General features: G+C 40.8%; 2 protein-coding genes across 4 annotated transcripts in view; one reads left to right on the forward strand and one right to left on the reverse strand.

Annotated features, from left to right (window-relative positions):
• The first annotated feature begins 103 nt into the window (after positions 1-103).
• Positions 104-4926, forward strand: DEGS1 (delta 4-desaturase, sphingolipid 1). The gene is made up of 2 exons (XM_026048066.1): positions 104-839; positions 2864-4926. Exons 1-2 carry the CDS (start codon positions 123-125, stop codon positions 3008-3010), a joined length of 864 nt encoding a protein of 287 aa, XP_025903851.1. The 5' UTR covers positions 104-122; the 3' UTR covers positions 3011-4926.
• Positions 4927-8381: 3455 nt separating this feature from the next.
• The window catches only part of NVL (nuclear VCP-like), a 33015-nt gene continuing 17532 nt past the window's right edge, over positions 8382-23864 (reverse strand). For 2 of the 3 annotated variants that reach the window (XM_026048085.1, XM_026048084.1), the window contains exons 18-23: positions 23716-23815; positions 17243-17349; positions 14404-14480; positions 12472-12560; positions 10066-10136; positions 8382-9077 (exon numbers count right to left, since the gene is read on the reverse strand). In XM_026048085.1, the coding sequence (XP_025903870.1) occupies positions 9033-9077; positions 10066-10136; positions 12472-12560; positions 14404-14480; positions 17243-17349; positions 23716-23815 (489 nt within the window). In that variant the 3' untranslated portion in view covers positions 8382-9032. Of the gene's footprint in view, positions 9078-10065; positions 10137-12471; positions 12561-14403; positions 14481-17242; positions 17350-23715; positions 23816-23864 lie in introns of those variants that run through there. The other variant, XM_026048086.1, reaches the window with a different exon arrangement.

Raw genomic sequence — 23864 nt, forward strand, 5'->3', positions numbered from 1 at the left:
GCGGCGGCCGGGGGGTCCCTGCGGGGGCCCGGGGTCCCGCGGCGGCCGGGGGAGCCGGCGCCGAGCCAACGGCCTCCTGCCCTCCTCGCCCCGCAGAGAAGCATCCCGAGATCAAGGCCCTCATGAAGCCCGACACCAACTTGGTCTGGGTGGTCCTGCTGATGGTCCTCGCGCAGCTGGCTGCGTTTTACCTCGTGAAGGACTTGGACTGGAAGTGGGTGCTCTTCTGGGCCTACGTCTTCGGAAGCTGCGTTAGCCACTCCATGACCCTGGCTATTCACGAGATCTCTCACAACAGTGCCTTCGGCAACAGGAAAGCCATGTGGAATCGGTGGTTTGGAATATTTGCCAACCTGCCTCTCGGCGTGCCGTACTCCATCTCCTTCAAGAGGTACCACATGGATCACCACCGCTACCTGGGCGGGGATGGCATAGACGTGGACATTCCCACTGACTTCGAAGGCTGGTTTTTCTGCACGCGCTTCAGGAAGTTCATGTGGATTGTCCTTCAGCCTCTCTTCTACGCCATSAGGCCCCTGTGCATCAACCCCAAGCCCATCAGTCGCCTGGAGATCATCAACCTGCTGGCCCAGCTCTCCTTTGACGTTGCCATATACTCCCTGTGGGGAGCCAAGTCCCTCTGTTACATGCTCGCGGGCTCCGTGCTGGGCCTCGGGCTGCACCCCATCTCAGGACACTTCATAGCTGAACATTACATGTTCTTAAAAGGGCATGAAACATATTCCTACTATGGCCCCCTTAACTTGCTCACTTTTAATGTTGGCTATCACAACGAGCACCAYGACTTCCCCAATATTCCTGGCAAGAGCCTTCCACTGGTAAGTTTACTTCTCTTAAGCCCTATTCTAACTTGAAAAACTGATGGAATAGGTTCAGCAAATCCTCAAAAGTTAGAAGTTGGAAATTTTCATGCTTTTTTTAGTAGTAAGATAAATAATGAAGGGGAAATTACTGTTTTAGTAGTATCCTGAGTAGACTTACTAATGTGCTTCCTGGTCTAGCCTTTCCTGTAAAGGGAGCTGGGTGGAAACACATGTGATGATACCCTCTCTTTTGTGCTAACTTCTAGTTCTCTGTAATTACAAGCAGCCTTCAGTATTTTTTTTCTGTTTGGAMATGTATATGAAACTAGTTAACTTGCAGAGAGTCTGCAGCAAATTCCCAGCCCCCTCTGTTCTTGAAATTATAAGTAAAATATGGTAACACACATTTATCCTTCAGTTTGGCCACTGAGTCACAGTCACTTGCTCAGGATTGTGTTCTGCGGTGGGGAAAAAGAGAAGCCTTGAGGTATCGCRGGGCTTTGTTGTACTGTTGACAAATGTTTAATAGCTTTCCATTGTGGAGCAGCTTAGTTTTTTTTTCTCCTGAAGGACTTTGGACCCTAAGCAAGTATCAGCTGTGCTAGACTGACATGATTAAAGCTTCCGYGGTAAGGCTGAGATGGGCCATGTCTGCAGGAGTAGCAGACAGGGATTTTTCAGGCTGCTTTCTTCCCTGTTTCCAAGTTTAAAGTGGAGTTCAGCTCCTGTCTCTGTGCTTCCCAGTTGAGGATGAAAGCACAGGYTTGCAGAAGGCACCCAGAACTTGCCTTGGCTATCTCTTCCATTGACAGCAGTTGGTGCTGGCCGCATGGCTTTGTTGCTGCACTCAGTAATGATGGGACCTGGTGAGCTGCGCCTTCTGATGGTCTCCAAACTTGTCACCCTTGTACAGCTAGTGTTGGAGGGAGGGGTTTCTCCTCTTCCTGTCAGCATTTCCTTGGCTGTGAATTCCAGCCAAATTCACAATTCATTTGTAGAGCTGGGCTTGGAGGGAATGTCTCTTGTTCATGGACTTCGGCTTTCAAGTGCAGTTGAAGTTAAGTTGCCTTTGATGAGGTAACTTCTGTGCTGAGAAACCTGGCACAYTAGCACATCACATGTCCCGACTTAAGTTCTCAGTAGAGTGATTTTTTTCCCTTTTTAATCTCCACAATTAAATACTTCAAAAAAAAAAAGCTTTATAAGGCTGTTAATCCACAGCGTTGATAAGAAAACAAAGCTGCCTTTTACAAGAGTAGTTAATTTGATTGGACTGGACTCTGCTATGCTGCATGCTAAAGATCACTGAAGTGCTGAGCACCTAAATCCAGCTGAGACAAATGAAAATCCTGTCAAAAAATCACACATGTAGTAGGTGTGCTGCCTTGGGTGTGGTGTCAGCTGGAGTCAATTACCTTCAGCTCTTAATCAAGCATGTAACCAGCAAAAGTGTTGCAAGTACAGATTAACAAAATAGATCTGTTCAGGTATTTCCAAGGCTTTGCRTGTCTGATGTTAAATATCCTCAGTAATGATATCTGAGGAAAACTGCATCTCTCTTGGCTTAAAAGATGGTATCATAAAGCTGCACATCTAAGAGTGAAGTCTCTGCAAGCTATTGACTTCTCAGGGCTTATTCTCAGAAATTATTGTTTGTCCCCCCACCCTGAGTGCTGAGGCTTAAAACTACATGTAAAATTAGCTGTTAAAAGTGAACTCTTAATTTTACATTTGTAATTGTTTCCAGCAGTTCAAAATTACCTGCTTGCTTTGAGCTGCATCATTCCGCAAGCAGCGGTGTGTGGACTTCACTGCTCCTGTTGAGCTGCTCAAGCCCCTTCTGCAGCTTTCAAGCCTTGCACAAATTTTACTGAACAACCAATAAGGATTTTTTCTCCAAGAAATTTTCATTGTTTTACTAGTAGATTAAGTGTAATGTCTAAAAACAGCTACCAGTGCTCCATGTTAAGATACAGGTTGAGGCTTGTAGAATTTGTTATAGCAGGAACTAAATAGTAAATGACCCTCTGTCTCTGCAGGTGAAGAAAATAGCAGCTGAGTACTATGATGACCTGCCTCAGTATAACTCGTGGATAAAAGTGCTTTATGACTTCGTGATGGATGATACAATCAGCCCGTACTCACGCATGAAAAGGCATTTAAAGGGTGAAGTGAAACAAGATTAAACTTCTGGCAACCAAAAAGACTGCAATGTCTGCTTGCTTTAAAGTGGCTGGTACAAAGTCTCTTGCTAAAGATGTCCACCCATGCCCTGAAATAAGATCTGCAGCAACTTAGCAATGCATCYGTAAGGACTTGGCAACAAAGTAGACTATTGCCAGCTATAACATTCCTAGCAGTCTTCAGATTTATTGTATTAACGTCTCTGTTTGCCTAAGGATCAGTGTTATATGCAYAATATTAAATCACTTTGTTACAGGATTTACTTTGGCAGTAAATGTSTTTGACTCCTAAAAACAGTAAAAAGTTCTCAGTGTAGTATGCTTCCCACAAACATGACTATTTAACTGTAAAGTGCTGTACTTGTTGATTTTAAACTAACATGATCTGTTAACTTAAATTTTCTRTTGAACTTGCTCCCTAATTCAAGGTGGGGAGAACAAGATTTGCACAGAAATACTTAAATGCCTTTTTTAAAATATGTAACATGTCCCTTAAAGCATTACTTGAATATGTTTCACTTTTGTTTAAAGGAGCAATTCCATCATTTAAGTGTGAAGCTGGCTTATTCTAGATGGTTTGTGCAACTTCCCTGTGAAAAGTAAGGTAATTTAGAGGTGGCTTTAGCTCTGTTGGTCCCCACCTACTTGAGAGCTGCATGYGTTGGGGCCCAGCTCTGCAGCTGCTGCTCATGGTGCTCTGAGAGCCCCTGGGTGGCTCCCTGTAACTCCTGAGGCTTTTGTGTATCGGCAAGTCCTGCTGCTGAGGTTTAGGGGTTCTTGTGATCTGCCCAGATATGAGTGGGCTTGTCCTTGTTGATTCTATGGCTAGCTTGGTTTCAAATAGCTCTTGAATTTCTTATTGTTTGGGAATTTGGTTTGTGTGGAGGGAACTTAATCAGCTGAAACACCCTGTTCTGGTAGACAATGTTAGTGGCAGCTGGAGCTTTCAGGCATGTCATTTGTGTACACAGAACAGGATTGCTAAAGGATYTTGTTTAAGTTTTTAAAACTACAGTAGCCTACAAAAACATTGGCCTTTTGTATTTAAAATGCAGTGAAAACAGCTGTGATACCACTGAATTTTCTATTAGAGAAGTTATTTTATATTGGAATAGAGAATGGATGGACTTACTGAGCAGTAAAGAATCCCCACACAYGTCAGCATCCTATTTCTGCCTTCTGTTAACCAATACATTAGCTTTAAGCTGACAGACTGGTGCAAAACACCATGTCAAATGGTGATTCTTACTTTAAAATATGGAGTCTGAAGGTTGTCACCTGTTATGTGCTGTAAGGAACTTGCCTTGTCCCCTGCAAGCTTGGGAAGCAGCAGCTGAGTGCCAGAGAACATGTTACCGTGTCCTATCCTTGCTTGACTGCAATTCTGTCTTCAGTGCTTTGCTGGGGACTTCTGTTTGTTTGAAGCCTGGGCCCTCACCTCCAGCCAAGCAGCAGAACTGGTGTCAATAAAGTCTCATTATAAAAGTGCCAGCCACTTCAAGTGACTTTGTTATCATGGCAGGGATGTGGTAGCTAGCAGAGTATCTTGCACAGGGGAGATATAATGTCAATATACTTTATCCAATATTTTAAAATTGAATTAAAAACAAAGATTTACAAATCTCAAAGATTGGGTTGATTTTTGAGTGGTCCTTGGATGCTAGAGGGTTTAAGGTTTTAGGAATTTAGTATTATGAAATATGGTCATCCTCTTGAATGATGTGGAAAAACTACTTTGGGACTTAGATGGTTAAAAAGTTGCAAATCAAGTTGAAGTCTCTCTTACAAGTGAAATAACACTCTTCAGTGTAGGTTTACCATAGCTGAATGAGGTGTGGAAAGCCTCCCAAAGTAACTCTCATAGCCACTTTATTTCTCACTTTTAGTTTTCAATTATCTTGAATATTCAGCCAAGATAACTGAAGGCTGAGTTAAATTTGTCCTTAGATGTAGTGACCCCYAAGCCCCTTAGTGGGTCACTTCCAAAGGACAGTGCCTGAATTCTTGCTTCTCAAAAAGGCCTGCAGTTGCTCTTTTGCTTTTTAAAGAGTTAAGTCCTGATTTATGTTCTGACTTCCCTGAGTGCAAGCACCATGTTACTGCTCTAAGAGCAGTCACAGGGCCAGTGCTGAGGGGGAGTGTGTCTTGCTGTGCTCTTCCTGAAGCAAGTGCTGATGGCTGCCTCTTGGAGAGCATCTATTGGGCGGGCTTAATCTTTGCCACAAAGTTATCTTTACAACAGGCTATAGTCTCATTCTTGCAGGCACTAGTAAGCACTGTTCTTGGGTATCTTAATATCCATGCATTATATAAGAGGTCTTAGCCAACTTTTGGAGGAGGGATTCTTGCTAGAAGCAGATGACCTGGAAGACCTGCTTTGGTCTGCAACATCATTTGCAGACCACAAAAGATTTGCATCACAAAGACCTGTTGATGCTGCAACATCATTTTATCCTTAAAGGGAGTTAGCATCCTTCAAAATAGGCCAGCTGCAAGGCTTAACTTAGTGTCGTATGTTCTAAACTCATAACACTTAAAAGTGTTCTCTTGAGTCAGATGGAGCTGGCAAGCCTTGTCCTTTTTATGTGCTTGTTCAGTCCTTTCTGTTTAGCTAATGTGCCTGACTAGCTGCTTAGTGGGACCCATCCTCTCATTTCTTTATGTGAAAGCAGCCTGGAGTTTAACTGTCAAAACACAAATCAGTGGGTCAACTGTTGGGTCCATCGCTGAGTGTTTCTGTTGTAATTCCAATGCTCAGGATTCTGGCTCTCCTTTGGAGCTYTGAAAGTCATGTGCAGTTTTCAATCTTATGTGACTTTTACCCCCTCCTAATTATATGAGATTGATCAAGTAGACTAGGCAGTGCAGCTGGCAGACTGATTGCAGGAGGCATGAGTTTCCCCAAGCCAGCTGTGGATACCTTCCTTTTCCAAAACAAGTTCTGCCTCTGGCGCCCTTGTCTGGCTGCAGAACCAGTCTGCCCCACAAGGATGGCCTGTTATCATGTGTGGGATGGGTGACCTCCCTGTTCCTACAGCTCTGGAGTTTGGGTCCAGGCAAATCTTGCTGCCTGGAACCAAAATGCTGTTGAAGAATAGCTGCGACTTGTGCATTTCTATTGCCTAAATAACTACTGAGCCAAAAAAATCTATGAAAGTGCTGAGAAATCAGTCTCTTCCAGGTAAAGAGCCCCTGGGTTAAAGAACAGCCAGGGCTCTTCCTTACTCAGCAGTGCCCCTCTGCTCCTTTGGCGTTCAGTCTAACATCAGGGGGAAGGGCTGTGCTGTAGTGAGAGAAGTTGGGGAGCTTCAGAATTCAGCAGCCAGTAGTTCAGTGTTCTGCTGCTCCCCTATCTGGTCACTGGCACCTCCTCTTATTAAAATGTCAGTGCTGTGGCTGTAGGTTCAAGCTGCCCTACTAATCCTGTTGGACAAAGGGGAGGAAAAACCGCTTTCAGGTAAGGATCCTGCTTGGGAAGTGGTACAAGATAAACATGGTGCTCCTTCCTTACGTAAAAGGGTCTCAGAAGACTCGCAGCAAAGCACATTGTGTTGGTTTAGCTTACCAATTGCCAAGTGCAGCCTCTTCTGGACGTGCCAGGATTGCTGCGATGTGTACCAGGGAAACACGGAGCTGCACGGGCGTGCCTCTACAATGTAGATAGGCATCATCTACCGCCCTGCTACTCTGCATATGCAACTACCACTCTTCCCTGGTAAACCCTCTGTTTCACAATCAAAGCTGCAGTGGTACACAGGCCTGCAGTGAGGACAAACATGCTGAAAATGTTATATATTCAGCCAGGGATGAAGACAGCATGGTTGTGGAGAGGTGAGTATGTTTTTCTGTTCKGCTGCTAGCCCTGCACCTGCTTCTGCCCCTTATCTCGTGCTTAAGTTGGCACCTAGCACGCTCTGAATTATGAATGTGGTTGAGGTAGATGGTAGCCTCAGGAATGGGGAGAGAGGAATGACATGCTGAACACTTTCTTGATCTCTTCCCAGCAGAAACAAGATGCCTAGAGGGAAAACTTTCTCTATGGCAGGTCTGCTAGGAAAGGGGAAGCTCCATCTGTGGAACAAAGTTGTGGTCTATGTGAGTGATGCTCATTTGCTGTGGGCAAGCACAAGTTATTTTGTATTTTATCTTCTACAAGTTTTTTTTAATTTGCTTTTTAATCATGACTAGTGTGGTGTAAGCAGCATTTCCTGCAAGAAAAAGGAGCAGCGCAGGAGCAACGCTTCTGTGCACAGCCAGYTGAAGTTCAGTTGTGTAGGAAGATCATCTAGTCTGTCCTGACACACAATTCATAAAATACTGGAGGGTGGAAGGACCTGCTAAGAGCCGTCTCTGTCTCCCACTCAAAGGGGAGGCAATTTGAAGTTAGGTCAGGTTGTTCAGTGTCACAACCAGTCCAACTCTGACTTCATGGCAATCTGTTACATCAACTCTGCTTTTATGCTGATAAAAGCAGGTTTGAGTACAAGACCAATCATCTACTACGGAGCATTCAAGTAAGGAAGGAAGATGTTTACTTTCTGTAAGCTTGCTTACAAAAACTATTTTACTTATCCAGAAATGTTGCCAGTCTAAAAGCATTTGAAAATGAGCACTAGCCAACTGAAAAACTATGCAACTTGCTGGCCAAAAACCAAAATCCTCTTTTCTGATGCTTGTACAGGTTTTTGGGAATGAATAATAATGTTAATCAGAGATTGTAACTGAGMTTCCAGCAGCCCTTTAAGCAACTCTTCTAAGCAAAGAACTCTTTAAAATGATGACAGCAGTAAAAATGCATGAAGGGTTCTGGGTTCAAAAGCTGCTTGCCCATTTATCTGTAGCAGCAGCTCATCTTAACTGAGGTCCAGTAGCACCATCTGGAATGCTGACCCTCTTTCCAAGATGGAATCGCTTGTATTAAATAAAGAAATGCAGCTTTCTGTATTATGAACTTACTGCAAGAACAAATAAAAAATAAATGCATCAGATGAAGAACACTGAAAAATGCTATCAGGCTACTTCCTGGCAGCATTTTTAATGACATCAGGAACCAAGTAAATCTGAGAATCTGTTTTTTTGTAATATATATATATCTATCTATATAAAAAACCTAAAAAAAATGAGGTGAGGTGTGAGGTTTTGTTTTTGGTTTGTGTTTTAAGTTTATTTTTACAAACTATTTTTTTTTTCTTGTTTGTGAGCTAACAGATCACTAGTAATAGCTTTTTGGGGGAAAAAAATCTCAGCTTGAGACTTGCCCTGCTTCTTCAAAAAGTTTTCTTCCCTCTACAGCATTTGTCAAACACTCTTTTAGGAAATTCAAATCAGTAATTTCTAGTTTTGTAGTTTCTATTTTCAGAATTAAAAACCAGCTTGCAAAATAACTCTGAATTTTTTAGATGCCCTTAAATCATACACTAACATTCYTCAGACTTCCAGGCTTTACCTCCTTTGACTACATTGCCATCTCTGGCTGGCTTCTTTTGATAAGATAAAAGGAAGTTGAAGCAACTCTGAGAACCTACTCCGGCTCAATCATCCCATGTCCCCTTATTTGGGAAATCAGGATTAAAGGGTGTGATAACAAAAGGGGGGCCCTCCCCTGATCTAGTCTCCCAGCTCTGCTCTTGGAATAATTCTTATGAATCCTTGTTCCTGAGAGCAGCTGTTTTCATTTAYGGCTAAGAGCAAGTATCTGAACAGTTACACACTGAAGGGGGTAGCCTCTCTGTCCCTGAAGGATTAAGGGCACCAAACATAATCTAAGTAATCTAAGCCTAAATATTGAGTATCTTTTGGTCAAAATAGTGATAAGCAAAAAGGGAAAAGGGTGGGTTTTGTTTTTGTTTTTTTGTTTTCCTACCTCTTATTCTGGATGTAGTTAAATGAAGGCTGGCTCARAGCATTAGGTTACAACAGCTTTTTCTTTTCAGAAGCAGATTAAAAAGTTATAAAGATCTGAAATCAGACACAGGTATTATGAAGTTCACCAATGCAAGTCTCYCTGGGGAACTGTCCAAATGTATCATCTGTGCAGTGACTGGCGCAGTTCTTCATACATTACTTGATCCTAACAGTGCCAAAATAAGAGAGAGGATAAAACTTCAGCAGACAGTAAAAATAACATATGTRAAGTTACAATACTAGAATTAAGGAGAAAATAAATCAGATATGAGAGCCACTAGCTATACTTTTTTTTTCCAGAATTCTTTAGGAACAAAAAGCTAATTAGAGGCAACACACTTCCCTTCCCCCCTCCCCCTTCATGCAATTGAGGTTATCAGGTAACAGTCACTGGCAACACGTAATTAACAAAGGCCCTTGCGGCAGAGCTSTCGTCCTTCCTACTGCCACGCAGGGTTGGGAACAGTTTCACTAAAACTCTACTGCCTTATTTGTGAGTGAAGATACTCCCTACTCTGCTTCTGCAAAAATAGACCCGCTTTACAAAGATCTCCYGTTGAAACTTTTTAAACAAGCTAGCTCCTTTCACTGTAACTGTTCCTCAGTCCCTCAAAAGGACAGTTTGGAGGAAGTGAGTAATCTGGGCACTAACTWCTGCTGCTCAAACTGAATACAAAAGATGTTATCTCTCTACAGCTTTAAAGAGGTTAGCTGCATTTCTCTCACAGAGATCAACCAATTAAGCCAAAAAGCCAACTGAAATGAGGCCAATATGGGAGAGAAAAGCGAGTGTGCAGTTTAAAGTAAGCACTGAAGCAGTAAGCTGCAGCTTTCTGTGGTTTCTGATCCTCGCAGGAGAAYGCAGGTTGCTTTGTCACATCAGACTTCTCTCCCACGCAAGAAGTAGCAACTCAGTGTGGGAGGAGAATAATTTAATTGAGCATTCTCCAAATGAATTTAATTGAAGTACATGGTTCAAAGATAGAATATTTGGTCTTTGAGGTGCAGCAGGACATTTCAGGTTAGCTCTTAGAAGTTGACTCTTTCACACACATGCAAGAATATTCTAACCTTAACTATTCCCACTCATCACAAGTATATAAAAAGGATCCTTTCCAGAATAGAACAGTCCTTCTCAGGTGAACTTTTCTTACCTTTTTAGACACTGAGGATTTCACTTTCCTAAAAGCTTCTTCAAAGTGTTTATGGCAAATCTTGATTTCACCTTAAAGAAAAGCAGCACAACAAATTACTATTTGAAATTGCAGGGAAGTGACAATATTTCAAATAAAATTCATGAYGCCTGATTGCATGCGCTACTGTCTTTTGCATGAGATCTAAGTAGTGGCATGAATACCTGACGTTGTATACCACTTTTTTATACCACTCTTGTCTATGATCTTAGGCAACTTTTTAATCTGTACCTTATGCCAAAGTACTTTTAATTTTTGTTTGCATTAACGTTTTCACCTACAGATTAGGAATTTAATTTTCAAAGATACTGTGTTAACTACAGTTTATCTCAAATCGCGTTAGAGTTCAGGTACTTTTCCTTTTGGGAAGTAAATTTCTCAAGTTCTAATGTGGCATTTTATTTCCTGCACACATTTTACTACAAACTGTGCTTACAAAGTATTTTTAAGTACATACCTGAGAACCTTTTGTATCATTCCCCATTCCATTACAGGATTTTAAAATCCTAAATAACTTGCTCTATATCAGGCCTCTGTTTGGCGTTATCCGGGTGTGAGGCAGGTTTTGTCTCCACTTTTCCAATTGCCTRTCCTGGAGTTTATCTGTATCCCCTTTTCCCTCACGCAGCCGTTCAGAGCCATCATTTGTCACCATAGCTCTGGAGCAGTTTCTCCCTTGCCTTCTCAGAAGTTGGCTCATGTGTAAGTATCTCACAGCAGATTTCTCTGTTCTCCCATGCAAGTACCTTGTTTAGCCTGGATAGAAGTATCCCCAAATACCTCTGCTGTACTTCCCTTCTCCTCAGCCCTTGTGAGACCAYACCTGGAGTCCTGTGTCCAGCGCTGGACTCTGCATTATCTTCATCAGTGACCCCGAGAATAGAACCAACAGTAAAAGCCCCAAGTTTGCAAAAAACACTGGATGCCCAAATTGGGCTAATGAGGGCACTTAAAACTGGAAATCTGTCCAATCTTTGTTAGAAAGTTGGGCTGGTTYGCCCCACTGAGTCGAACAGCTGCCATCTCCTAGGGCACTGTTTAAGTGTTCAAGACTGTTCCAAGACGGAAGCAAAACTTATGGCTTCTTTAAGAGATATCACAAAAAAGAAGCTTCTCCTTTTTCACTACAAAAAAAATCCTTCAAGTCAAAGCAAAACCTTGCCATACAACAAAACATTAAACTTGCTCTAGAAGGAAAAAGCAGGTACAACAAGGGGGTTGTGATAGTTTTTACAGCACGGTAATGCACAGCCCTGATCCCAGGTAAGTGATGCAAAGGACCTGTTTGCTGTTGCACATGCACCACCCATCTACAATCATGTACACAACGTGGGAGTGGAGTCAGCTGTGCATGTCCTGTGGTGAAGCAAGAAATTCTCCTGCCTGTTTGTACACCACTGCTGAAAATACARTTGAAAAACGTTTCAAAATAAATAGCTGCTACAAACATGTGGGTCAACCTGCACACACATTACACATCTGTTGGCAGCTGACAAGTCCATCTTATGGCTGGATCAGGCTGCAAGAGATTAGTATCTTTGATCAAGAGATTAGTATCTTTGTATTTATCCTGTTTGCTTTTATATTTATTCAAAATGCATCATATTTGATTCAGGAATTTCTATCTCAAATCAAAAGCTTTTAGTACCTTTCTTATCTGCAGCAAAATGGGTAGTCAARTCCTGCAATAAGGAAGGCTTTACAGTTTGTTTCTAGCCCTCCCCACCCAAGGGGACCCAGCCACTCGCTTAACAAGAAATACAAACATGCTGCTGTTACTAAAGACAGATGGGACTGGATACCTACGGGATCAAAAAGGGTGTTTCAAAGTCATTAAAACTCATGTGGTTGTTAGGAATCAGAATCATGCTAGARCCTTAATATATTTTCCAAGGATATCATCTGGAAAGTCACAATTCCATCTTAGCTTTGACTTAAGCATAAAATAACAAAAAAAAATTGCTGGAAAATGAGCAGGCTATAAAGACTGTATGCCTACCGTGCTCATTTTCCAGCAATTTCTTTTGCCACTTTACTCTTTAGAAAGAGCTTATTAGTCTGTCATAGTTACGTGAAAATTAGGCATGAAGTATTCAATCTAATATATACATTTTCAATTTATAATACCAWCTAATATTTTTGGAAGGTTAAAAGGTTTGAGCTTCAATTCTTTTAGTCAAAAGGTTATGCTAAAACTCCAGCATAATAACTTTTCCTTGTACTCTCATCTACATCTTCTACCAAGGTTCTTAMGCGTTCCAGACACAAACCTCTGGCTTCAGATTTGTTTGGCTCAGAAATGATCAGCACTTTACAGGCCATTTATCTTCTCACTGTACAAATACRGTTGTTCTAAGGCTTCCTTACCTGTCTTGCTTTTGCTGTTCTGCTGGGCCATTTCCTGTCTCAAGGCACAAATTGAAGCTTCACGCACTAAAGCGGAAAGGTCTGCACCCCTACAGACAAAACCAAACAGGTTATTTTAGGATAATTTTCTCCCATCTTTGGCTGATGCAAGAAACCATAATGCAAATGATAAGTGGTCTAAAAGGCCATTCGGGGAAAAAAAAAGAAAGAGTTCATAATCTCATAACAGATTGTAGAGTATTCAAAACAAAAAAAAAAATCAAATGATTATAGCAGTTGCACCTTAACACCCTGTAAAGGCCTCTAGGTGTTAAGTTAGGAGTCAGAAATCATTTAAAGGACAGARAAACTGGACAGCAGCTAGGGCACATTCAGCATTTGCAATGCTATTATACGTCATTTGATCCCAAACAAAGTCCTTAATACAGGCACAAGAAGAGGAGTAGGCAGGCTGAGCAAGAGAAGGCCGTGACATACCAAAGCAGCACCCACAATCCTAAATGCATTCAATACTGGCCAGAAGAAAGAGGGGAAGGAGGGAAATGGTGCAGTTACGAGTCTTATCACAGCTTTCCACATGGCCCATCCCACTCCATTTCTGTCCCGTGCTCAGCTGCAGAGCTAGGGCCAGGACCTCTGCAGCAACAACAGGCCACGTTTCCCATTCCCTTCCTGCTCACAGCAGTTTTCTTCCCTCCCCAACAAAGTGAGAGGGCAAAGCAAAATTCTTATGTACCCAAAGGAAAAAGAAAGAGGGTAAGAGATGACGAAGAAGGCTGTGCTGTCACAAAGGTGCTTCTTAAGAATGAGGGAAAGAGGTCTGAGGACTACCTGGTGCTGCGACTTTTTTTAAAGAGCAAAGTTCCCCACGGACAGATTTTAGCCTCAGATTAAGATCAAATGCATAAGGAGCAAGGGACCCATCCTTCAAAACACTAAACTCCTCAGTAATATTGTGCCCCTTGGTGGAAACATGATRCACTTTGCTGGAGTCAGTCCTATTCTAACAATGCAAACGACACCGCTCATCATCACAAGGAGATGCTTTGCCTACAGCTAAAATTAACATGGCCTTAAAATAACAGCATCCCATAATAGCATCCACAAAATGCTGTCAGATCAGTCTTTCAAAACAGGTTGTTTCCAGCTGTTAAGCTTTGCACAAGCCTTCAAAATAGCAAAAGCCACTATCCCTTCCCCAAAAGCATTTTATACACAACTGCCCCTGCTTCTTTACAGGACTTCCACATATTCATCTTTTCCAGGTCTGAAACAAGGACAAACTAAAAACTGGGACTGGTGATATCCCCCATTTATAAGACTGAACAGCAATACTGCAACAGGCAGCATGTCATAAAGACTTTATTTCAGAAAATAGCTTTTAATAAATCATTTAATAGTCTATAGCTTTGCAAAGTTATGCCGAACACTGAGTTTGCAAATCGCTCTAACAGGGGTGGCTATAAAAATATGCCTAACATATAGTTTGGTATTCAAAAAGAAAAGGTTGAAATAGGCCCTCATTACTGTGTCAAACTCACTGCTTGGAACTGTGTGAGAGCACAGCTGAGCTTACCCTATTTGCTTTCACCATCTTTAGCATGGACCCACCATTTAAGAGGGTTCTCTTAACAACAGCTGTTGCAAGCACTGTAGAACAAGACTAAGCAAAGCCAAGATGAAAGAGTGGCCTTTACTGATCTGCATTTACAACGCAAAGATGAATAATTCAGATGAAAAGGACTTTGGCATCAACATATTCCCATCTAATCCTTGTAAAGCCCAAGTGGGAGCAAAGAAAATGGAGCAAAGGAAAATGCTTGTAGCCCTTGAAACGAAGAGGTCCGTGTAGCAATAACGTAAGACACACAACCTTGCATCAGAGGGCTGCTAGGATTGCAGATATTAAAGCCCAAACTAGAAGCTACTCACGTGTAACAGTCACAGTGCTGACTAAAAGCAATATCTTCCAGATTCACATCAGCGTCCAGTGGAGGGCGAGTGCCATCCTATGGGAAGTGAGGTGATAAAAAGGAGTAAGAAATTATTCCTTTCACACATACCATCCCTACAGCGAATAAGYTGATTAGTCAGGGACCATAAAGGAATTTGACAATTTTCTCCATATATCCATTAATATTAGAGAAGTTTTCATCTCAAAGCAAGAATGATGATGACCAGCCTTAAAAACGTATGATGCAGTATTAAAGTCAAACTTTAAAACTTTCCACAAACAGAATAGGTTTCCTCTAACAAAACATGAGCCAGCCTGTCACAAGGCAGCAACACTGACACTGGACATAGTTTAAATAGCCGGTCACGCCAACGGCATYGCTTAGATAACTTCCTCTTACCCTCTGCAGCAATAAAGTGTTGAAATCAACTCACTAAGCTGAAAGCATCCAGATTTAGCCTCGCCTTACCACCTTTAAGACTTGAATTACCTGTATATGCCTTTCACGTTACAGACAAGGATACACTTCTAAAGTAGAATTTTTCCATTTGTGATTTCATGAAGGTTTATAAATTGTGGACATTCCTGCATTTTTGGACACTAATCTAAAGTTCTATTACTGCTTCCTGAACAAAGATCCCAGAGGTGGYTTCTTCTATTATTCTTTTTTGCATAACCCATCCAAAACACACAAACAAAAACAAATGGCATTTTAAGTTAGACTGAAGTTAAGACTCCACAACCCCCCTGGGCAGCCTGTTCCAGGGCTCTGTCACCCTCACAGTGAAGAAGTTCTTCCTCACAGGGAGATGGAACTGCCTGTGTTTCGTTTTGTACCCATTACCCCTCATCCTGTMACTGGCCACCACTGAGAAGAGTTTGGCCACATCTTCTTGATATTCTCCTCTCAGGTATTTATATGATAAAAGATTGCAAGCTAAAGAGATGCCCTCTCTGCTAGGGACACTGTTTTACCTACTGCTTCTCAAACAGACAAGTTTGCTGGGCATTTTATGAGTGGGATGATCCAGCTGCTCTGGAGAAGGGAGACAGGCCGAGCAGTACGTGCACCGCAGAAGCTGAGGCAGCTGGTAGGAACGTAATGATGATAARCTAGACATGTGAAGGCCTGCTTCTCTTGTCTAATTAATATGCACTTTGGAAAGGACTGACTTGTACAGTTTTACTGAAATAAAACTCTTTCACAACACATCTTCTTGGTGTGATTGCAACAGGAAGATAGATCGTAGCGTTTATGATTTCCACAATGAGGGAGCAAAAGTCTGATGAGGATTCAAGAGCCAGAAGTTCTCGCACTCCGTGCTGCACACAAGTGATGCTGGCCATGGCACTTGGGTGCACACATATGGCATTCACATGTGGCTGAGAGGGTGAGCAAAATCTATGAGAAAGGGAGTGTGGGTGGCATCAGTTTTGTCTMAAATCACCTTCTGCTCCCGTAAAGGGTTGTGCAAAGCTTTGCCACGCTCATTTCCTACACTTGAAATGGTTGCAAATCTCTGGAGATTTCTCAGAAAAAAAYACAGAGCAAGGAAGAAAGAAAACACACACAAAGGACATGGACACTCTTCAGATCACAGATAATCCTCCTGCTCTGTTTACACTATCTAGTGACTGACCAGCACCACCCACTTCTTCCAGAAGCAGGTTGCTTTAAGTCAGAAAAAACACATAAGCCCCATTTTCAAAGAATACTTCACAATCTATCTTCAAAAATAAATGTATCTACTAAACATTTTACTGCTAATGGCAAATGGGCATCCTTACTACTTCTTTCTTCRTGAAATAATGCCATATATAGAATGCTTTAAAGGCAAGTCAGGTACCCTGAACGTTCAATGAGCCTGACTTTTACACAACTATCRCAGCATGAGAGGACATGCTTTAAACGTGTCCTCGCCTCCCAAATTCCCTTATGACATTAACTATTGCCTACACCTACACCTTTCTTCTTATGCAAGTCTGGGGGACTTTCTTGAGGGAAAAATGATCAGTTTTCCACAAAATTCATACTAAAGTTCTGCCTCTTCTCTATAGCCAAGGCTTTGTCTCCTTTGCTGCTCATGAACATCTGATAAAACACTGCTCACAACTATCAATACTTCCAATTAGAAAAAGGATGAAATATCTGAGTAATCTATAGTGCTCTGTATATTCTTTTTCTTTATTAGTTTTATTAACTTTTCTTTAGCAGCTTCATAATTTTTTATTCTCTGTGTATTTTTGTCTGAGRCCTTGATTACTCCTGTACTGTACTTGCAAAGATACTGGTAAATAATTCTATGCTCCAAGTTATGAGCAGAAYGTGCCATTAACTCCAAGAGGATCCYCAAAGACAGCATTTTTACTTTTCATATTTACTTTGATCTATCACCTCTACCATGCACACGATTCCCACTGATCCAAAGGGAACTAAGTGTGGTGATTAACACCGAACAAATACAGCTGGAAGCAGTGAATCATTTTGTCGAACATGTAAGGAACTCCTCCTCCCCCCAAAATGCACAAAACACTTCTAGGCCCATTACTCATCACAGTAGGAATCTTTTAATTAAAACTGTTCAGATTGTGACTACAAAGGCAGCAATGTCTATATTCAACAAGTTTGCCTTATTCATGATTTATCAACTCAAGCAACCTTGCAGAAAATGTAAGAGATGTGGCTGATGATTTATTTTTTATGATCTGTGTAATAATTGAAGGTGTTTCAGGATTGTGCAGTTCTTCTGTAAGATCTAACCTGYTCTACATCATTCCACCAAGCTTCAAGATAAGGTTTTATTTCCAAATACTCACTTTGGTGATGGTCTTTAAAATAGCAAGTCGATCTTCAGGTGGTGGCAAACCCACGTAGAGTGTTTTATCGAGCCTACCGGGACGCAGGATAGCTGGGTCAATGATATCTTGGGCAAGAAAAAGACAAGACAGGAGACATGTTTTTCTCTCTGAAAACAGGAGACACTTCAAGGCAGTGTGTGTGGGAGCAGGAATATATGCACTCCCTGCATCTGTAGAGATATTTCAAGAAGCACTGGAGTCCCAATGTGATGCTCAAAGCATTAAAGTAGCTATTTAAAATAGATTTACCTGTTCCAAGTTGGAGTCTCCGATACCCATATCTGACCAAACAGGACCCACAAACACCATCTATGCACAAATGAGGTCATCTCTTTGGAAATACGGTGTATTTTTTCTGTCAYTCTCAGCACAGATGAGCAAGGAACTAGTTTGCTCTACCCTAAAGAGCTCTATCCATATTAATTGTTGCACTATTGATATAAATTATACTGACAAATTATGAATCCCAAGTATGTAGGAGCCATCATAGGGCCCATATGTAAATGTAATATTATTTGTCATTTGTACCCTTATATTTTAGTTTTCTAGATGATGATATATGATACCGGCAAAAACATAAAACAGAGCTACAAAGTACAGACGTGTTTCCCAGGAAACAGTGCAGGCTCCAGATTTTATGATGTACATGGAGACCAAGAAASAGAAACATTTCAAATTTGCTTCTTGAAAATCATTCAGAATTTAAATGCAGTAGAAATCTCTGGTAATATTTTAGCCTCAGGCTTCAACAGGCAATTAAACTGCTGTCCACATTTCCACACAGACTGCTTGGATGATGTTTCTAAGTTACCTGGCTTCTTGATGTCCAGCTTAACCAAACACAGAATCATTTACTCTGCCTCACAAAGGGATTATGAAAAATCAACGTCCTACATACTTAAGTGCAGTGACCAGTAAAGTCACTAAAGCAACAACAGAAGACAAAAAAGCTGTTTTCAGTACATCAAGCTGCAAGTTCTATAGATGTGTAATACAGCTATTTCAAGAATCTTCTCCAAAATTAAATGGTGAAAATTAACCCAAGTGTTAAGCCAAAATGAAGAMGTACTTCAAATGAAGCTCTTAGTACCCTTGCAAATTTCATATCCTCTTGAAAAAAATGTAGCTTTTAAACAAAGAACATACATTCATATCTATATAATATATATAAATATATGAAGAACTAGGAAGGACTAAGCTGCTAATCTTCATTACATGCATGGAAAAAAAATACAGTAAAGACAGAAGCACATCTGCCCCTCTTTTGGCAAATATAAGGTTTGCTTCGCAGGGCTGGCACTGAGATTCTAGCTACCTAATCCTGCCACGAGCTGGTCTTCCTTCCCTTTAATCATGTAAGTGGTTTTGTTCAAGTTATACTCTCACCTCATACCTAAAAGCTTCCCTGGCTTTTTCTGATCCAAGACATCCCTGCAGGCAAAATTAGCTACTGTGAATGCAACAAAAAAACATGCAGGAAAAAAGAAAAAGAATATCCTCAAGTCGATGCATTATTTAATCCAGACCAGCTGAAAAAATAGTTAAACAGTAGCCATGCCGTGACAGGCCCAGAGAAGATTGTCTCTCTTGTAGCTCTATGCACAGTGCTATATATGATACCTTATCTTGTGCCTTTGACAAATATGCTCCTATTTCTGCCTCTCTGAGGTTTGCTCACCAGGTCAGCTACACTCAGAAACAAACACTCCAAACAGGGACTGCATTGCAATGCCCCACACTGACCATTTCCCAAACTAAAGTTTCAAAAGCTCTGTAAGAATTTTAGGCTTGACACAGAAAACACTATTTCCATCTTACATAAAGAGAACTTACATTCTACCTGCCCCAGAATATTAAATTACTGATCCAGACTAAAGACACGTTCATCCATTTGCCAGCGAGGGAATCCACACTGTGAGAGTGACTGCCTRTCAGCGAGCTGCAGTAGCCCAGCAAGCTGCAGCAGGGTGGTTAACCATGAGAGGACTGTGCTGTAATTTAAACCACAGCTCTGCCCTCATCTCTTACGGGCACACTCATTTCACTTTGCTGTTTCAGGGCAGGGCCTCCAGGCCTGGAGCAGCTCTTAAATCATCAAAAAATTAAAGTAACATATCACAGAAATTAACATTTACTTATTTGCCAGTCCTCAGATACACTTCATATGCTTTAAACAACTGAATAATGGTCCCTTTTTAGGGATTTTCAAATCAGGATTTCACCTGATGAATTACAATGTTTTCTCACTATTTATCATCTGTAGACTTATGTAAACACAGAAGAGTCAATTAATTTTAAACATATTTAGCATTTTAATAAAACTGATATAGATCTCTTTCAAAGCCTATTATTATCTCCCAAGTTTAAAAGTGGAACAATTACCTCCCAAGTTTGAAAACGAGGCACGGAAACCTGATGACACACAGTACTTATTTTTCAAGCAGCTGCCTCAGGGAAATAAGGTGTTTCTATTAAGTGAAAAGGCTGGTAATCCTGTTCTGTCTTAGCTTCCGACACAGTCAGCGGTATTGACATCACCTCTGGAAAATGACAATACTACTTTCCTAATAAAWTTCTAAGACAACATTAAATGAGCACATGCAGTCCCTGCTGCTTAAACTTCGGGCTGTTCTTCATGTAAGACAGGCACTGTCCTATAATGTGACACTATATTGTSCTATGATAAAATCCCTTAGTCTCACAGTCACTTCCAGTTGGTTATTCATGTCTTACCTCAACTATAAAACAGTCAACTACATTCAGGAAAATTCATTCCATCCCAGCAACAAAGGCTATTGTGTTGAGTCCCTCAAGCTTCTCTATACTCACAATAGCTGTTTAAATCACCTTTGGAGTAAACGAAATCCAAGTCCTCACATTCATAACCTCTGCATTACTGAGGTTCCCCTTGAAAGGCAGGTAGCATTCAAGAGWTGGTAAAAGACAAAACAAATGTAATTTTTGTGAATTAAGGACCGTTATGAAAGAAAATGTTCTTTGCCCCACGTTAAGTGCATTTTTTCAACCACGTCTTTAATAAAAAATAGAAGTTGCCTCTCTTATCTCCCCAAATCCCTACCGAGCAAACACACTCCACAGAGTAGATTTCTTCTGGAAAACAGGTATACAACTGGCCCGTACAAATAAGGGCCATCTCTTTACCTAAAATACTTCTCAGAAGTGTTTGGATACTRCTGGTCAAGAGTGCTAAATAACAACTTATACAAACCAGAACAGACCTATTTACCAAAACTGAAACAAAACATTAGATTCAGTACTTCTGATTGGCCAAACATTTTGTGGTAACAGAGTTCAGCAGCTCTCACTGCATGGACTACTTTTGACCTATCCAAACTAGACTCTTAAAATGAGGACTAAATGAATTACTATTGCCGGAGAATAAATGAAAGACTTTTTTTTTTTTTTTTTTTTTTTTTTCAAATTATGCTTTAAAAGCATGTGATTCATGCCACTAGGTCTGGATGACTAATAACACAGCTGAAGGAAACAGCACTTACCAAAACTAGGTAATATTAAAAGAAGACATTTCACAAGAAATAATAGGACTAAAGACAGCGAGTAAAAGCAAGCTTAAACTGCCATCACAGTTTAAGCCCAGCTTAAATCCCTACCAGCTGGTAGTGCTGCACCGATGTCTAGTCTGTTTTCTCAGCTTATATACAGGCTTGGTGGATCCCACGTAACTGCTGATGCCTTGCAGCACTTCTCTAAAGAGTTTGTAAATGTGCAAGGCCTGGGGAAGTAGGAAAAGAGGAAGAAAGCAGCAGCACCACTACAGAAATGCACACTGGTATGTTAAGAATTGTGGGAACAATAGTGTTTAATGTTGCTGCAGGTATTTAATTTTGGGTTTTAGGAAGGAGGCAGACTGAAAAAGAATACAACTATGCTGACCCATAAAGGCTCTAACATGATCATTTCTGCGTCTCCTTTTACTTTTGCTCCCTTTATTTTTAATGAGCTTGAGGGCTTTAAATGTTCAATCCTCTTTTGACAAAGTTCGACACTGGCTCTACATTCAGTGCAAAGAGGTTGAGTTGGGAATACTACATCCTCATGTATTTAACTATAGTCAAGAATGATTTACAGAGCACSCTCCAAGTCACCAAGTGCAAGAAACATGAAAATATTCTGCTTGCAAGGACAGAATAAAGACCTGTTTCAAGACCCCCAGAGTAAGAACTATCACTTGCAGACCCGTTTCAGGACCCCCAGAATAAGAATTATCACTTGCACGTTTCATCTGACAAACGAGCAAGTGCGTGCTGCCTGTCCTCCTGGAAAAACAGGAACTACACAGTACCAAGTTGATAAAAGCTTTCACAAAATGAATCTGAGTTTTAAGCTGTGCGGCAAATAAACTATAATTAGTAAACCTAGTAAAACAGGGAATTAGGGTAAACTGGACTGCTACAAATATTAGCTGTTGCTCTCCAGGGGCCCTTATAAAACTATTCAAGTACTTCAAAATCAGTTAGGTCTTCAAAGTCTTCAGTCATAAAAAGGTTCCAAATAATGGAAGTCATGTAACACCAGTGCCGAAAGACATCTGGGAAGCACATACAGAAATAGCCAGCTGGCTCCAGAGGGCTTCAGCCCATTCCCAGGCTGCAATACTCACTGTTCCTGCACACCTTGACAAAGGTGCTCAAGGCCTTGGCTCCAAACAGTGCTGAGCACACGCTGGCCCTGTCTGTTCACCCCATCTGTACCCGCGCTGCTCCTGAGCTGGCACTGCACAAAGTCAGGTTGGATGTTTCTTCACCTAAAGCAGCGCGGGAAATCTTAACCCAAGTCACCTGAGATAATTAGGACTCCATTGTCATCAGGATTTAGATGCACACCCCTAATGAAAACAAGCCCTTCAGAAATGCTGACAATCAAATAAAGCTGCTCAACAGGGATTAGACACCAGCATAACCAATTCAGAAGGAGATCTGTTTGCGAAGGCAATGTCATGACATTACTTCTAGCACTCTTCATATACCCAACTGCAGCTGTATATACATGTTATATAGTCGTAGACCTTCTTTCAATTTCTGCATCTAGAACTTAATAGACTGGCCAGAACAATTACCACTTGTGCCATGAAAGCTTACTGCGTTAAAAACAAGGAATATCTACAAGCACGTTTAGATTAAGCATCTACTGCCCATATCTCACCATATAGAAGGCTTAATAGTCTGTCATGGAGAAGGAGACAGGAAGATTTTCCTCATGAAGCTTGAATTTTTTAAGGCTTAAAAACAAAATTAAAAAAATCCTCATAACTGCCTATTCTGCCATTTCGGCACAGATTTCCTCAACCTATATGTCTCAAACAATCTGTCAAGTATTTTAACTTCTTCCTCCTGAAATTCGCATCCGAAGCAGTTATGCTATTATCCCTTGTTAAGTCATTTCTGACTGGCTTTCTACATCTTATATAATACATGAATTACGGAACCTGAATCATGTTTCATCTTTTCCAGTAATTTACCGAACACTTCCTCTGGGCACAAAACTTGATTCCAAAATTCAGGTACCTACAACAGTACGCTTTTAAATACTCCCCATTATTAACCCTGTAATTAATTTTGTTTATAAAGTTCAGAAGAACATTCATAACTAACGAAAGGCTATTGCTTTATGCATGTTTCTTTCCATAGTCAAAACAAATTCCCTTGGCAGTAATTCTCAGTGTCTAGGTGGAGTGCAAATTCAGTGCATACTTTTCTATGGTATGAAAGAGAGAGACAAAGAATTGGTTGTAAAATACATAAAAGTGGACTCGGTGATTAGTTAATTAACTCAAAAGATGCTGCAGGAACTGTAAAAGCTACCAAATACTGAGGAGCCAGAAAGGGAGCACAGAAAGCAGTAAGCATCAAAGKTTGACATAATTTGAGAGAAGAGCGAATAAGTTCAGGTTGAGGGAACAAGACTGGAACATGAGATTAAGCAGCAAAAAAATAAAAAGCAACCTGAGAAAAAATGGACAAAGATGCCTTAAGGGAAAAAAATAAATACAAAACTGTTTCTGGATAGAAAACCAACATAAACAGGAAAATGTATGTAACTGTTTTAGTTTAACTTTTGTTCTTTTATATTCTGAGGACATAATTCAAAATCCAATTAAGTCAGAGGTCTTTAAAAGCATTTTACATCAGTGGGACCAGGTACTAATTAAGAGACATTTAAAGATGTTCCTTCATCTCATATTGTTCTTTCCACGAATGTAGAACAGACTAATACGCTGAYACAGTTGCTGAGAAAAGGTTTGGGTTTGAAAAGACATCATAATTTTACATAATTTTAAGTAGAGAATAAAGTTATGTAATCAAACAAGTAAGGACACAGGATTGCATGAGAAGAAAATTAATGCCACCAGTTTCTTATGATTACTTTGGCTATGATTTTTGGGTCCTTACCTGGCCTGTTGGTGGCAGCCATAATGAAGACTTGCTGACGATTCTCCAGGCCATCCATCTCGGTGAGTAACTGGTTAACTACTCGGACACTGGCTCCTGACTTTCAAAGGAAAAAAAAAAATTCAAAAAAATTCAAAAAAAAAAAAAAA

Source organism: Nothoprocta perdicaria, unplaced genomic scaffold (genome assembly GCF_003342845.1).
Source record: "Nothoprocta perdicaria isolate Ctin4 unplaced genomic scaffold, notPer1 scaffold_51, whole genome shotgun sequence".
Taxonomy (NCBI): domain Eukaryota; kingdom Metazoa; phylum Chordata; class Aves; order Tinamiformes; family Tinamidae; genus Nothoprocta; species Nothoprocta perdicaria.